The sequence below is a fragment of the Ranitomeya imitator genome, chromosome 1 (assembly GCF_032444005.1).
Source record: "Ranitomeya imitator isolate aRanImi1 chromosome 1, aRanImi1.pri, whole genome shotgun sequence".
Lineage (NCBI taxonomy): Eukaryota > Metazoa > Chordata > Amphibia > Anura > Dendrobatidae > Ranitomeya > Ranitomeya imitator.
Window position 1 is genome coordinate 31,946,566 of NC_091282.1, and position 17,452 is coordinate 31,964,017.

Genomic DNA, 17,452 nt, shown 5'->3' on the forward strand with positions numbered 1-17,452 from the left:
AACAGCTCTATACTGTACTGTACTAACACCACTATACAGCCTACATAACAGCTCTATACTGTACTGTACTAACACCACTATACAGCCCACATAACAGCTCTATACTGTACTGTACTAACACCACTATACAGCCCACATAACAGCGCTATACTGTACTAACACCACTATACAGCCTACATAACAGCTCTATACTGTACTGTACTAACACCACTATACAGCCCACATAACAGCTCTATACTGTACTGTACTAACACCACTACACAGCCCACATAACAGCGCTATACTGTACTGTACTAACACCACTACACAGCCCACATAACAGCACTATACTGTACTGTACTAACACCACTATACAGCCCACATAACAGCTCTATACTGTACTGTACTAACACCACTATACAGCCCACATAACAGCTCTATACTGTACTGTACTACCACCACTATACAGCCCACATAACAGCACTATACTGTACTGTACTAACACCACTATACAGCCCACATAACAGCTCTATACTCTACTAACACCACTATACAGCCCACATAACAGCTCTATACTCTACTAACACCACTATACAGCCTACATAACAGCTCTATACTGTACTGTACTAACACCGCTATACAGCCCACATAACAGCACTATACTGTACTGTACTAACACCGCTATACAGCCCACATAACAGCACTATACTGTACTGTACTAACACCACTATACAGCCCACATAACAGCTCTATACTGTACTAACACCACTATACAGCCCACATAACAGCTCTATACTGTACTGTACTAACACCACTATACAGCCCACATAACAGCACTATACTGTACTGTACTAACACCACTATACAGCCCACATAACAGCTCTATACTGTACTGTACTAACACCACTATACAGCCCACATAACAGCTCTATACTGTACTGTACTAACACCACTATACAGCCCACATAACAGCACTATACTGTACTGTACTAACACCACTATACAGCCCACATAACAGCTCTATACTGTACTAACACCACTATACAGCCCACATAACAGCTCTATACTGTACTAACACCACTATACAGCCCACATAACAGCTCTATACTGTACTGTACTAACACCACTATACAGCCCACATAACAGCTCTATACTGTACTGTACTAACACCACTATACAGCCTACATAACAGCTCCATACTGTACTGTACTAACACCACTATACAGCCTACATAACAGCTCTATACTGTACTAACCACTATACAGCCCACATAACAGCTCTATACTGTACTGTACTAACACCACTATACAGCCCACATAGCAGCGCTATACTGTAATGTACTAACACCACTATACAGCCCACATAACAGCTCTATACTGTACTGTACTAACACCACTACACAGCCCACATAACAGCACTATACTGTACTGTACTAACACCACTATACAGCCTACATAACAGCTCTATACTGTACTAACACCGCTATACAGCCCACATAACAGCTCTATACTGTACTAACACCGCTATACAGCCCACATAACAGCAGTATACTGTACTGTACTAACACCACTATACAGCCCATATAACAGCTCTATACTGTACTGTACTAACACCACTATACAGCCCACATAACAGCACTATACTGTACTGTACTAACACCACTATACAGCCCACATAACAGCTCTATACTGTAATGTACTAACACCGCTATACAGCCCACATAACAGCTCTATACTGTACTGTAATAACACCACTATACAGCCCACATAACAGCACTATACTGTACTGTACTAACACCACTATACAGCCCACATAACAGCTCTATACTGTACTGTACTAACACCACTATACAGCCCACATAACAGCTCTATACTGTACTGTACTAACACCACTATACAGCCCACATAACAGCTCTATACTGTACTGTACTAACACCACTATACAGCCCACATAACAGCTCTATACTGTACTGTACTAACACCACTATACAGCCCACATAACAGCACTATACTGTACTGTACTAACACCACTATACAGTCCACATAACAGCTCTATATTGTACTGTACTAACACCACTATACAGCCCACATAACAGCACTATACTGTACTGTACTAACACCGCTATACAGCCCACATAACAGCTCTATACTGTACTAACACCACTATACAGCCCACATAACAGCTCTATACTGTACTGTACTAACACCACTATACAGCCTACATAACAGCTCTATACTGTACTGTACTAACTCCACTATACAGCCTACATAACAGCTCTATACTGTACTGTACTAACACCACTATACAGCCCACATAACAGCGCTATACTGTACTGTACTAACACCACTATACAGCCCACATAACAGCTCTATACTGCACTGTACTAACACCACTATACAGCCCACATAACAGCACTATACTGTACTAACACCACTATACAGCCCACATAACAGCCCTATACTGTACTCCACTAACACCACTATACAGCCCACATAACAGCTCTATACTGTACTAACTCCACTATACAGCCCACATAACAGCTCTATACTGTACTGTACTAACACCACTATACAGCCCACATAACAGCTCTATACTGTACTGTACTGTCACGATATGGTATGAAATATCATATGTAGTTCTCTAGCCTGTGTGGGCTAAGCCCCCCTTCTTGGAGCAACAGTTTGTAGCTGCAAATTCCTGGCTTTCCTTCTCTGAGAGTATGGGGGAAGAGAGGTTTTATTGCTCTGGGGTCGTAAATTCCAGGCTCAGAGGAAAGTCCCTCACCCCTCCCACATTCTCTAGTTCAAACTGGAAAAGTGGCTCCAAGATTCAGGAAAGATTCTTTGTTTAGTTTTTGTTAGATATTAGGCAAACGATTTAAGCTAGAAATACGAAAATATATATTTTTATTCTCACTCGGTGTATCTACACAACCCGCGAAACACGAGCTTCTAACTCCATCTGGTAAAGAAGTAGGGATTTCTCTGGAAATATGTATCCCAGATAGGACATATTTGATCTCATTAGAATGCCCACGTTAATCTGAGATGAATGATGAGTTTGGTCTGACTCTGACATGTTTTGTAGTGAAGTTATAGAAATCAGAGAGAATAGTTTAAAGTTTAGGCAGAATGTAGAGAGAGGAGGGTCTGGATAAGCCAGCCTTTCTGTGATGTCACAGCCTTAATGTTTTAATTGTCTGGCAGGCTCTGAGGAGTCACTTTCTGCTAGATTTCTTCCTGACTTCTTGTCCTCTCCTGAAGCCAGCAGCATCCCATGGACTGGGATATATGGAAACTGCCCTAGCCTGATTGCCTGCAATGCGTTTAACATGTGAGTGATACTTTTTTCTCATTTAATCCCTGTTTATTTCATAATTACCCTTGTACATATTTGCAATTGTCTCATTTGTAACTTCTTTATAAAAATATTTTTGGTAAAGCACTGCCTAATTAATTTCAATGGAATATACTATTATATATTAGTTCGTTCATCCATGCTCTAAACTTACCCTGTCTTCTGAAGGGAAATACGCTACTGTTACTGTTGTGTTGGGTTAGCTTCGGGCCCGTTTAATCGAAGCTGGTGGCAGCGAAAGTGTGCAGACTGTTGAGCGACGCTGAAGCGACTGCGGGGTTAATTATTGTTCCTGCCTGTGTGGGAGTAGTTATCGCGTCGCTGCAGCGTGCCCAATAGCCAGTACAGAGCAGGCAGCCTTTCTGGCGACTAATTACCCAGGGTGCAGTACCTAATCTGACCTGAAAGTAAGGGGGCGCCAGAGAGCTGCAAGTGTTAAGTGGAACTGTAAGCGGGATATACATAAATCCCTGCAGTTTGTGGTATATTGAAAGCAGTGGGATACCTAGAATAAGCCCCTGCTGTAAACTAAGAGGTCAATAGCCTTGTGTGTGGTTTTTTTTCATCACATCGTGGAGTGGAGGGATAACTAAGATAATGGGTATTATTACCTACCGATAATTCGGTTTCCAGGAGTCCATCCTGACAGCACATTGGAGGACGTCCTCCTCCTCCTTGCAGGGACAGGAAACACAACACGAGAGGTTAAAAGGTCCCACTCCACCCCCTTTTCCTCAGTGTTTTGACAAGTACCACACCATGGATAGATATACTTTTGAAACTTTATTAGACCAAACATATTACAGCATATGAACTGGCATTCATAGGGGGGGAAATAACGGTGCTGTCAGGATGGACTCCTGGAAACCGAATTATCGGTAGGTAATAATACCCATTTTCCAGGACGTCCCCCTGACAGCACATTGGAGAATACCAAAGAAAACTACGTTTAGGGTGGGACAACTGCTTGGAGAACTTTCCTCCCATAAGACGTCTGCTGAGCTGCTACTACGTCTAGCTTATAGTGCTTACAGAACGTGTTTACTCTGGCCCAAGTTGCTGCCTTGCAAATCTGATCTAGTGACGCTCCTGCTCGCTCAGCCCATGATGCTGAAACAGCCCTAGTAGAGTGAGCTTTAATCCCTGTTGGGCACGCTATCCCTTCTGATGCGTAGGCTTTTGAAATTATAGTAGTAATCCATCTAGCTATAGACGCCTTGGAAGCTTTTTTACCTTTATTCTTACCTCCAAATAGGATAAAAAGATTAGAATCCTTCCTCCAGGAGCTAGTGGCCTCTAGATAGTTTAATACTGCCTGCCTAACATCCAGGGAGTGTAAAGCCTGTTCTTTTTCATTAGAAGGGTTCTCACAAAAGGAAGGTAAAATTATTTCCTGATCTCGATTTTTTGCTGAAGCTATTTTTGGGATAAAAGCTGGGTCTAATTTTAGGATTATATGATCCTCTCTGACTTGAAGATATGGATCCTTAATTGATAGAGCCTGAATTTCCCCTACGCGTTTAGCTGTTGTAATCGCTACTAGGAAGGCCGTCTTCCAGGTACGAACTGAAATAGGCATGTCCTCCTCTAGAGAATAGGGATCTTTACATAGAGCCCTAAGGACTAAATTTAAGTCCCATGTGGGAGCTAGCTGTCTCAAGGTAGGCCGTAATCTTTGGATAGCCCTCACAAATCTGATTATCCAGGGATGGGAAGCTAATGGATAATCCAGAAAAGTACTAAGGGCCGAGATCTGGACTTTAATTGTACCTGGCCTGAGCCCCAAGTCAAAGCCTGCCTGTAAGAATTTTAAGACTCTAGGAACATCCAAGACCCCCGGAATCACAGCTGACCCGCCACTTCCCATACAAAATTTTTTCCAGATTTTGTGGTAGATGGCTGAGGTGACAGGCTTCCTACTAGCCTGGATGGTTGTAATTACTTCATCTGAAAGACCTCTGGATTTCAAGATGTCCCTCTCAGGATCCATGCTGATAGATGCAGTCTCTCCGGGTTTTGGTGTAAAACAGGCCCTTGATGAATTATATCCTTCCATAACGGGAGCATGATAGGGTCTCCCGTTGCCATGGCCCCCAACAATGGGAACCAACTTCTCTTTGGCCAGAATGGTACAATTGTCAGCACTGTTGCCTGGTCTTCCTGAATCTTCCTGAGCACTATTGGAATAAGTGCTATTGGTGGAAATGCGTAAGACAGAGGTTCGCTCCATGCTTGACTTAAGGCGTCGACTGCTTCCGGCATGTCTAGAGGGTTGAGGGAATAAAATCTGGGAACCTTTGAATTTTTCCTTGTGGCGAATAAATCTATCCTGGGCGTTCCCCAACGGTGGCAAAGAATTTGGAACATTTCTTGACTTAGTTCCCATTCGGTTGGAGAAACTTTCTTTCTGCTTAGATAGTCGGCTAGTATGTTCTGTGACCCTTCTAGATGCACTGCTGTTATAGATAAGACAACGTCTTCTGCCCAGGCAAATATTCTCTGCGCTAGACCTTGAAGCGCTTTGTGTTTGGAACCTCCTTGATGCCTCAAAAAGGATACCGCTGTTACATTGTCGGATAGGATTTTTACATGTTTGTCCTTTAGGCATGAACGGTTTCTTCTGAGAGCTTCCCAGACTGCGTATAATTCTCTGTAATTTGACGACATCTGACTGATCTCCTCGGGCCACTTGTCCTGAAAGAATTTTCCTTCCAGGTGCGCTCCCCATCCCCACTGACTTGCATCTGTGGTGATTATCACACAAGGGGTTGATATCCAAGGGATGCCCTTTTTTAGATTGTAGTCCTGGATCCACCATCGTAGTGATCTTCTTGTCTTCATTGATAGCTCTAGCCTCTTGTCTAATGTGGAACGACGTCGATCCCATACCATGAGTATCTGTTCTTGTAAAGGCCTTGAGTGAGCCTGAGCCCATCTGACACACGGAATGCATGCTGTCATCTTCCCCAAGACTTTCATAGCTGCTCTTATCGTCACTGGACTTCTTTGGAATTCTAAGATCATCTTTTTTAATGAGGTTCGTTTGTCCCTTGGTAAGAAGGACTGCCTGGTTGTAGAATCCAAGAGTACTCCTAGAAATATCTTCTGGGATTCTGGCTTTAAATGTGACTTTTTTCTGTTGACCACCCATCCTATTTCCTCTAATACTGCTATGACCCGATCTCTGTGTTGTAGCAGAATGGCCCTTGAACGTGCCACAACCAGAAAATCGTCCAAGTATGAAATTATTGTTATTCCTTGGTTTCTTAAGAAAGCCACCACCTCTGCTACCAATTTGGTGAAAATTCTTGGGGCGGATGCTAGACCGAAAGGGAGGCATTGAAATTGGAAGTGGCAGGTCATGTCCGAGAGACTTACCGAGAATCTCAGAAGCTCCTGAGAAGAGAGATGTATCGGGACCTGATAATACGCACTCTTCAGATCGAGAGTGCACATTACCGAATCTTTGTTTATAAGATGAATGATGGACCTGATCGACTCCATTCTGAACCGTTTGTATTTGACGAAAACGTTCAGAGGTTTTAAATTTATTATTGTACGGGATTCCCCTGACGGTTTTGGAATAGAAAAAAGAGAGGAATAGTGACCTGCACCTATTTCTGGAGTAGGAACCCGAACTATAACCCCGGAGTCGAACAGTTTTTGTAGGTCTAGAAACATAGGGGAATCTTTGGCTAACATTGTTGGTAAGATACACCTCTGAGGTACGCGGGATATTAACTCTATTCTGTAACCTTCTGAGATTATCTTGAGGACATAATCGTTGTCTGAGATCTGACTCCATTGTTTGAGGAAGAAACTAAAGGTACCGTCACACTAAGCGACGCTGCAGCGATACCGACAACGATCCGGATCGCTGCAGCGTCGCTGTTTGGTCGCTGGAGAGCTGTCACACAGACAGCTCTCCAGCGACCAACGATCCCGAGGTCCCCGGTAACCAGGGTAAACATCGGGTAACTAAGCACAGGGCCGCGCTTAGTAACCCGATGTTTACCCTGGTTACCAGCGTAAAAAAACAAACAGTACATACTTACATTCAGCTGTCTGTCCCTTGCCGTCTGGTTCCTGCACTGACTGCTGGCCGTAAAGTGAAAGTGAAAGCACAGCACAGCGGTGAGTCACACAGCGGTGACTCACCGCTGTGGCTGTGCTCTGCTTTCACTTTACGGCCAGCAGTCATTGCAGGAACCAGACGGCAAGGGACAGACAGCTGAATGTAAGTATGTACTGTTTGTTTTTTTACGCTGGTAACCAGGGTAAACATCGGGTTACTAAGCGCGGCCCTGCGCTTAGTTACCCGATGTTTACCCTGGTTACCAGCAAAGACATCGCTGAATCGGTGTCACACACGCCGATTCAGCGATGTCTACGGGGAGTCCAGCGACGAAATAAAGTTCTGGACTTTCTTCCCCGACCAGCGATCTCCCAGCAGGGGCCTGATCGCTGCTGCCTGTCACACTGGACGATATCGCTAGCGAGGACGCTGCAACGTCACGGATCGCTAGCGATATCGTCTAGTGTGACAGTACCTTTAATCTCCCGCCTATTCCTATGGCGTCATTGTTTCCTTGGTCTATAGCCAGAACCGAACAAGGAATTCCTACCCCTTCTATTCTGAGCGTAGGAACTCCTAAAGGATCCTCTACCTGATCTCCATTGTTCTCTATACTCTGGAAATCTGCGGGGGGGAGGGGGAGGGGGGAGAGGCCTCCTCCGAAAGGGCTGAAACTTCTTGGGTTTATCCTCGGGAAACCCTCTTTTACTATCAGCTGCTGACTCTAGGATGTCATCTAAAGCCTGACCAAATATTCTGGAACCTGAAAATGGAATGGCGCATAATTTATTTTTGGATGCATTATCCCCCGACCAAGATCTAAGCCAAATAGCCCTTCGTGTTGCATTGGACAAGGAGCTATTTCTAGCCGCAAATCTCACAGATTCAGCTGATGTATCTGCCATAAAGGCCGTGGCTGACTTAATGATAGGCAGAGAAGCAATTATATCCGCCCGTGAAGTCTTATTAATTAAATGTTCTTCCAGCTGTTCCATCCACAGGAACATGGATCTCGCTACAGAAGTAGCTGCGATGTTAGTTTTTATTAAAGCTGCTGAAGTCTCCCAGGCTCGACGTAAAAGGATATCCGCCTTGCGATCCATTGCATCCTTAAGACTAGATGAATCTTCGAAAGGTATGGATGTTTTCTTTGCCACCTTGGCTAAAGGGACATCTACCTTCGGAATCTCTTCCCATGTCTTGATCTCTTCTGAATCAAACGGAAGACGGTTTTTAAACTCTCTGGACATCACCAATCTTCGCTCCGCATCTTTCCATTCTTGTGAGATCATCTTACGTATGTGTTCACTCACCGGGAACACCGTCCGTTCCTGATATGTGAGCCCTCCGAACATCTGATCTTGTCTAGACCTCGGCTGGGGGTCTTCTTTCACCTGCATAGTACGTCTGACCGCCTGGACCAGTTCTTCTGTTTCTTCGACTGGAAAGTAGTACCTTTTCCCTTCTTGTTCTTCTACTGGCAGTTCTCCTTCTTCTTGATCAGAACCTCTATATTCTGATTCCGCCTCCGACGAACCATCCTGAACCTCCTGTTCTGGATCTTTCCTTGGTCTTTTACGAGCCGGGCCCGGACTGTACACTTCCCGTTGTGACATTGAAGCTAAGGAATTCTGGACCTCCTCCCGGATTATATTCCTCATTTCGGACAACATTGATGGTTGTTCTTCTCTGACAATTTTCTTAATACAAGAGCTGCACAGATCCTTCTTGTATGTTTCTGACAGTTTTGTGTTACAAAGAGAGCACCTCTTAGATTTAGTCAATACCTTGCCAGACTTTTTAGACTGAGGGAGGGGAGCTTGACTGGCCTCTTTATCCTAAATGTAATAATAAGGACAAGAATGGCTCAGTATGTGCAGGCGTATATTTGAGTACTCTGCGCATTGCGCACTTACCCCCATTTCCTCATTCCTGTTCTCCATATCTTCTGTGGAGAAATGCCACTATAAGTAAGAGATCCTTATGGTAACAGATGTAAAAAAGGGATATAGCAGCGACTGCTGCACTCACCCTTAGACTCCGGCATGTCTGCAGCAATCTGGTCGTACGGACCTTACTGTGTCCTGTAGCCAATTTCTCCAGGGATGCCCTCTAGCGCTTCTTACCACTAGAGGAAGCACTGGAAACATCTGCGAGAGCCCCTCTTTGCGCTCTTAAGTCTGCTCATTTCCGCGTTCCACCAGGTGGAACGCACGCCGAGATGGCCCCGACCCCGGATGTGACGTCACCTTACCTGCGCCTGACACCGGAAGTATCGCGCCTGTCTTATTAGTCCTACTTCCGCGTTCCACACAGTGGAACGCACGCTGCTGGATCCTCTAGCGGCGCCTCTTCTCCTGGCGCCCGAACCGAGAGCCCCCCACCGGGAGGAAGCGGTTCGACCCAGGAGCTCATCCGCTCTACTGGTCTTTATGGCAGAGGGACTCCCCACCGGGAAGTTTCTGCCTGGGGCTTAGTGGAGCGGGGGAAGGATATTGGCGTTAGCCGCACGATCCCCCGAGCCTCCGGACTGGTGAGTCTTCACGCTAGTATAGCGCTCCTTCTCTCGTGTGTCCCTCCATGCAGGGACAGGAAAAACACTGAGGAAAAGGGGGTGGAGTGGGACCTTTTAACCTCTCGTGTTGTGTTTCCTGTCCCTGCAAGGAGGAGGAGGACGTCCTCCAATGTGCTGTCAGGGGGACGTCCTGGAAAAGCCCCCTGCACATGTGATAGCCGTCTGTTGGCCTGAAGTCACCTCAATCCGTGACGTAGGGGTGACGGTCACGGTGTGAATCCTGACCCATTGGTGACAGCGGTCAGGGGAATCGTGACAATAACAGCCCTATACTGTACTCCACTAACACCACTATACAGCCCACATAACAGCTCTATACTGTACAAACTCCACTATACAGCCCACATAACAGCTCTATACTGTACTGTACTAACACCACTATACAGCCCACATAACAGCTCTATACTGTACTGTACTAACACCACTATACAGCCCACATAACAGCTCTATACTGTACTGTACTGTCACGATATGGTATGAAATATCATAAGTAGTTCTCTAGCACTATACTGTACTGTACTAACACCACTATACAGCCCACATAACAGCTCTATATTGTACTGCACTAACACCACTATACAGCCCACATAACAGCTCTATACTATACTGTACTAACACCACTATACAGCCCACATAACAGCTCTATACTGTACTGTACTAACACCACTATACAGCCCACATAACAGCTCTATACTGTACTGTACTAACACCACTAAACAGCCCACATAACAGCGCTATACTGTACTGTACTAACACCACTATACAGCCCACATAACAGCACTATACTGTACTGTACTAACACTATACAGCCCACATAACAGCTCTATACTGTACTAACCACTATACAGCCTACATAACAGCACTATACTGTACTGTACTAACACCACTATACAGCCCACATAACAGCTCTATACTGTACTAACCACTATACAGCCTACATAACAGCACTATACTGTACTGTACTAACACCACTATACAGCCCACATAACAGCTCTATACTGTACTGTACTAACACCACTATACAGCCCACATAACAGCACTATACTGTACTGTACTAACACCACTATACAGCCCACATAACAGCCCTATACTGTACTCCACTAACACCACTATACAGCCCACATAACAGCTCTATACTGTACTAACTCCACTATACAGCCCACATAACAGCTCTATACTGTACTGTACTAACACCACTATACAGCCCACATAACAGCTCTATACTGTACTGTACTAACACCACTATACAGCCCACATAACAGCTCTATACTGTACTGTACTAACACCACTATACAGCCCACATAACAGCACTATACTGTACTGTACTAACACCACTATACAGCCCACATAACAGCGCTATACTGTACTGTACTAACACCACTATACAGCCCACATAACAGCACTATACTGTACTGTACTAACACCACTATACAGCCCACATAACAGCTCTATACTGTACTGTACTAACACCACTATACAGCCCACATAACAGCTCTATACTGTACTGTACTAACACCACTATACAGCCCACATAACAGCTCTATACTGTACTATACTAACACCACTATACAGCCCACATAACAGCACTATACTGTACTGTACTAACACCGCTATACAGCCCACATAACAGCTCTATACTGTACTGTACTAACACCGCTATACAGCCCACATAACAGCTCTATACTGTACTGTACTAACCACTATACAGCCCACATAACAGCACTATACTGTACAGTACTAACACCACTATAAAGCCCACATAACAGCACTATACTGTACTGTACTAACACCACTATACAGCCCACATAACAGCTCTATACTGTACTAACACCACTATACAGCCCACATAACAGCTCTATACTGTACTAACACCACTATACAGCCCACATAACAGCTCTATACTGTACTGTACTAACACCACTATACAGCCCACATAACAGCTCTATACTGTACTGTACTAACACCACTATACAGCCTACATAACAGCTCCATACTGTACTGTACTAACACCACTATACAGCCTACATAACAGCTCTATACTGTACTAACCACTATACAGCCCACATAACAGCTCTATACTGTACTGTACTAACACCACTATACAGCCCACATAGCAGCGCTATACTGTAATGTACTAACACCACTATACAGCCCACATAACAGCTCTATACTGTACTGTACTAACACCACTACACAGCCCACATAACAGCACTATACTGTACTGTACTAACACCACTATACAGCCTACATAACAGCTCTATACTGTACTAACACCGCTATACAGCCCACATAACAGCTCTATACTGTACTAACACCGCTATACAGCCCACATAACAGCAGTATACTGTACTGTACTAACACCACTATACAGCCCATATAACAGCTCTATACTGTACTGTACTAACACCACTATACAGCCCACATAACAGCACTATACTGTACTGTACTAACACCACTATACAGCCCACATAACAGCTCTATACTGTAATGTACTAACACCGCTATACAGCCCACATAACAGCTCTATACTGTACTGTAATAACACCACTATACAGCCCACATAACAGCACTATACTGTACTGTACTAACACCACTATACAGCCCACATAACAGCTCTATACTGTACTGTACTAACACCACTATACAGCCCACATAACAGCTCTATACTGTACTGTACTAACACCACTATACAGCCCACATAACAGCTCTATACTGTACTGTACTAACACCACTATACAGCCCACATAACAGCTCTATACTGTACTGTACTAACACCACTATACAGCCCACATAACAGCACTATACTGTACTGTACTAACACCACTATACAGTCCACATAACAGCTCTATATTGTACTGTACTAACACCACTATACAGCCCACATAACAGCACTATACTGTACTGTACTAACACCGCTATACAGCCCACATAACAGCTCTATACTGTACTAACACCACTATACAGCCCACATAACAGCTCTATACTGTACTGTACTAACACCACTATACAGCCTACATAACAGCTCTATACTGTACTGTACTAACTCCACTATACAGCCTACATAACAGCTCTATACTGTACTGTACTAACACCACTATACAGCCCACATAACAGCGCTATACTGTACTGTACTAACACCACTATACAGCCCACATAACAGCTCTATACTGCACTGTACTAACACCACTATACAGCCCACATAACAGCACTATACTGTACTAACACCACTATACAGCCCACATAACAGCCCTATACTGTACTCCACTAACACCACTATACAGCCCACATAACAGCTCTATACTGTACTAACTCCACTATACAGCCCACATAACAGCTCTATACTGTACTGTACTAACACCACTATACAGCCCACATAACAGCTCTATACTGTACTGTACTGTCACGATATGGTATGAAATATCATATGTAGTTCTCTAGCCTGTGTGGGCTAAGCCCCCCTTCTTGGAGCAACAGTTTGTAGCTGCAAATTCCTGGCTTTCCTTCTCTGAGAGTATGGGGGAAGAGAGGTTTTATTGCTCTGGGGTCGTAAATTCCAGGCTCAGAGGAAAGTCCCTCACCCCTCCCACATTCTCTAGTTCAAACTGGAAAAGTGGCTCCAAGATTCAGGAAAGATTCTTTGTTTAGTTTTTGTTAGATATTAGGCAAACGATTTAAGCTAGAAATACGAAAATATATATTTTTATTCTCACTCGGTGTATCTACACAACCCGCGAAACACGAGCTTCTAACTCCATCTGGTAAAGAAGTAGGGATTTCTCTGGAAATATGTATCCCAGATAGGACATATTTGATCTCATTAGAATGCCCACGTTAATCTGAGATGAATGATGAGTTTGGTCTGACTCTGACATGTTTTGTAGTGAAGTTATAGAAATCAGAGAGAATAGTTTAAAGTTTAGGCAGAATGTAGAGAGAGGAGGGTCTGGATAAGCCAGCCTTTCTGTGATGTCACAGCCTTAATGTTTTAATTGTCTGGCAGGCTCTGAGGAGTCACTTTCTGCTAGATTTCTTCCTGACTTCTTGTCCTCTCCTGAAGCCAGCAGCATCCCATGGACTGGGATATATGGAAACTGCCCTAGCCTGATTGCCTGCAATGCGTTTAACATGTGAGTGATACTTTTTTCTCATTTAATCCCTGTTTATTTCATAATTACCCTTGTACATATTTGCAATTGTCTCATTTGTAACTTCTTTATAAAAATATTTTTGGTAAAGCACTGCCTAATTAATTTCAATGGAATATACTATTATATATTAGTTCGTTCATCCATGCTCTAAACTTACCCTGTCTTCTGAAGGGAAATACGCTACTGTTACTGTTGTGTTGGGTTAGCTTCGGGCCCGTTTAATCGAAGCTGGTGGCAGCGAAAGTGTGCAGACTGTTGAGCGACGCTGAAGCGACTGCGGGGTTAATTATTGTTCCTGCCTGTGTGGGAGTAGTTATCGCGTCGCTGCAGCGTGCCCAATAGCCAGTACAGAGCAGGCAGCCTTTCTGGCGACTAATTACCCAGGGTGCAGTACCTAATCTGACCTGAAAGTAAGGGGGCGCCAGAGAGCTGCAAGTGTTAAGTGGAACTGTAAGCGGGATATACATAAATCCCTGCAGTTTGTGGTATATTGAAAGCAGTGGGATACCTAGAATAAGCCCCTGCTGTAAACTAAGAGGTCAATAGCCTTGTGTGTGGTTTTTTTTCATCACATCGTGGAGTGGAGGGATAACTAAGATAATGGGTATTATTACCTACCGATAATTCGGTTTCCAGGAGTCCATCCTGACAGCACATTGGAGGACGTCCTCCTCCTCCTTGCAGGGACAGGAAACACAACACGAGAGGTTAAAAGGTCCCACTCCACCCCCTTTTCCTCAGTGTTTTGACAAGTACCACACCATGGATAGATATACTTTTGAAACTTTATTAGACCAAACATATTACAGCATATGAACTGGCATTCATAGGGGGGGAAATAACGGTGCTGTCAGGATGGACTCCTGGAAACCGAATTATCGGTAGGTAATAATACCCATTTTCCAGGACGTCCCCCTGACAGCACATTGGAGAATACCAAAGAAAACTACGTTTAGGGTGGGACAACTGCTTGGAGAACTTTCCTCCCATAAGACGTCTGCTGAGCTGCTACTACGTCTAGCTTATAGTGCTTACAGAACGTGTTTACTCTGGCCCAAGTTGCTGCCTTGCAAATCTGATCTAGTGACGCTCCTGCTCGCTCAGCCCATGATGCTGAAACAGCCCTAGTAGAGTGAGCTTTAATCCCTGTTGGGCACGCTATCCCTTCTGATGCGTAGGCTTTTGAAATTATAGTAGTAATCCATCTAGCTATAGACGCCTTGGAAGCTTTTTTACCTTTATTCTTACCTCCAAATAGGATAAAAAGATTAGAATCCTTCCTCCAGGAGCTAGTGGCCTCTAGATAGTTTAATACTGCCTGCCTAACATCCAGGGAGTGTAAAGCCTGTTCTTTTTCATTAGAAGGGTTCTCACAAAAGGAAGGTAAAATTATTTCCTGATCTCGATTTTTTGCTGAAGCTATTTTTGGGATAAAAGCTGGGTCTAATTTTAGGATTATATGATCCTCTCTGACTTGAAGATATGGATCCTTAATTGATAGAGCCTGAATTTCCCCTACGCGTTTAGCTGTTGTAATCGCTACTAGGAAGGCCGTCTTCCAGGTACGAACTGAAATAGGCATGTCCTCCTCTAGAGAATAGGGATCTTTACATAGAGCCCTAAGGACTAAATTTAAGTCCCATGTGGGAGCTAGCTGTCTCAAGGTAGGCCGTAATCTTTGGATAGCCCTCACAAATCTGATTATCCAGGGATGGGAAGCTAATGGATAATCCAGAAAAGTACTAAGGGCCGAGATCTGGACTTTAATTGTACCTGGCCTGAGCCCCAAGTCAAAGCCTGCCTGTAAGAATTTTAAGACTCTAGGAACATCCAAGACCCCCGGAATCACAGCTGACCCGCCACTTCCCATACAAAATTTTTTCCAGATTTTGTGGTAGATGGCTGAGGTGACAGGCTTCCTACTAGCCTGGATGGTTGTAATTACTTCATCTGAAAGACCTCTGGATTTCAAGATGTCCCTCTCAGGATCCATGCTGATAGATGCAGTCTCTCCGGGTTTTGGTGTAAAACAGGCCCTTGATGAATTATATCCTTCCATAACGGGAGCATGATAGGGTCTCCCGTTGCCATGGCCCCCAACAATGGGAACCAACTTCTCTTTGGCCAGAATGGTACAATTGTCAGCACTGTTGCCTGGTCTTCCTGAATCTTCCTGAGCACTATTGGAATAAGTGCTATTGGTGGAAATGCGTAAGACAGAGGTTCGCTCCATGCTTGACTTAAGGCGTCGACTGCTTCCGGCATGTCTAGAGGGTTGAGGGAATAAAATCTGGGAACCTTTGAATTTTTCCTTGTGGCGAATAAATCTATCCTGGGCGTTCCCCAACGGTGGCAAAGAATTTGGAACATTTCTTGACTTAGTTCCCATTCGGTTGGAGAAACTTTCTTTCTGCTTAGATAGTCGGCTAGTATGTTCTGTGACCCTTCTAGATGCACTGCTGTTATAGATAAGACAACGTCTTCTGCCCAGGCAAATATTCTCTGCGCTAGACCTTGAAGCGCTTTGTGTTTGGAACCTCCTTGATGCCTCAAAAAGGATACCGCTGTTACATTGTCGGATAGGATTTTTACATGTTTGTCCTTTAGGCATGAACGGTTTCTTCTGAGAGCTTCCCAGACTGCGTATAATTCTCTGTAATTTGACGACATCTGACTGATCTCCTCGGGCCACTTGTCCTGAAAGAATTTTCCTTCCAGGTGCGCTCCCCATCCCCACTGACTTGCATCTGTGGTGATTATCACACAAGGGGTTGATATCCAAGGGATGCCCTTTTTTAGATTGTAGTCCTGGATCCACCATCGTAGTGATCTTCTTGTCTTCATTGATAGCTCTAGCCTCTTGTCTAATGTGGAACGACGTCGATCCCATACCATGAGTATCTGTTCTTGTAAAGGCCTTGAGTGAGCCTGAGCCCATCTGACACACGGAATGCATGCTGTCATCTTCCCCAAGACTTTCATAGCTGCTCTTATCGTCACTGGACTTCTTTGGAATTCTAAGATCATCTTTTTTAATGAGGTTCGTTTGTCCCTTGGTAAGAAGGACTGCCTGGTTGTAGAATCCAAGAGTACTCCTAGAAATATCTTCTGGGATTCTGGCTTTAAATGTGACTTTTTTCTGTTGACCACCCATCCTATTTCCTCTAATACTGCTATGACCCGATCTCTGTGTTGTAGCAGAATGGCCCTTGAACGTGCCACAACCAGAAAATCGTCCAAGTATGAAATTATTGTTATTCCTTGGTTTCTTAAGAAAGCCACCACCTCTGCTACCAATTTGGTGAAAATTCTTGGGGC

The 17,452-nt window shown here is 44.2% G+C and overlaps 2 protein-coding genes across 2 annotated transcripts in view; both read right to left on the reverse strand.

The window, feature by feature from the left end:
* The window catches only part of WDR70 (WD repeat domain 70), a 344,582-nt gene that overhangs the window by 267,335 nt on the left and 59,795 nt on the right, over positions 1 to 17,452 (reverse strand). The window lies entirely within an intron of this gene.
* LOC138659801 (lamina-associated polypeptide 2, isoforms alpha/zeta-like) lies at positions 7,899 to 10,106 on the reverse strand. The gene is made up of 2 exons (XM_069745932.1): positions 9,328 to 10,106; positions 7,899 to 9,249 (listed from the first exon to the last, which is right to left on the reverse strand). The coding sequence occupies exons 1-2, from the start codon at positions 9,352 to 9,354 to the stop codon at positions 7,915 to 7,917; spliced, it is 1,362 nt and encodes a 453-aa protein (XP_069602033.1). The 5' UTR covers positions 9,355 to 10,106; the 3' UTR covers positions 7,899 to 7,914.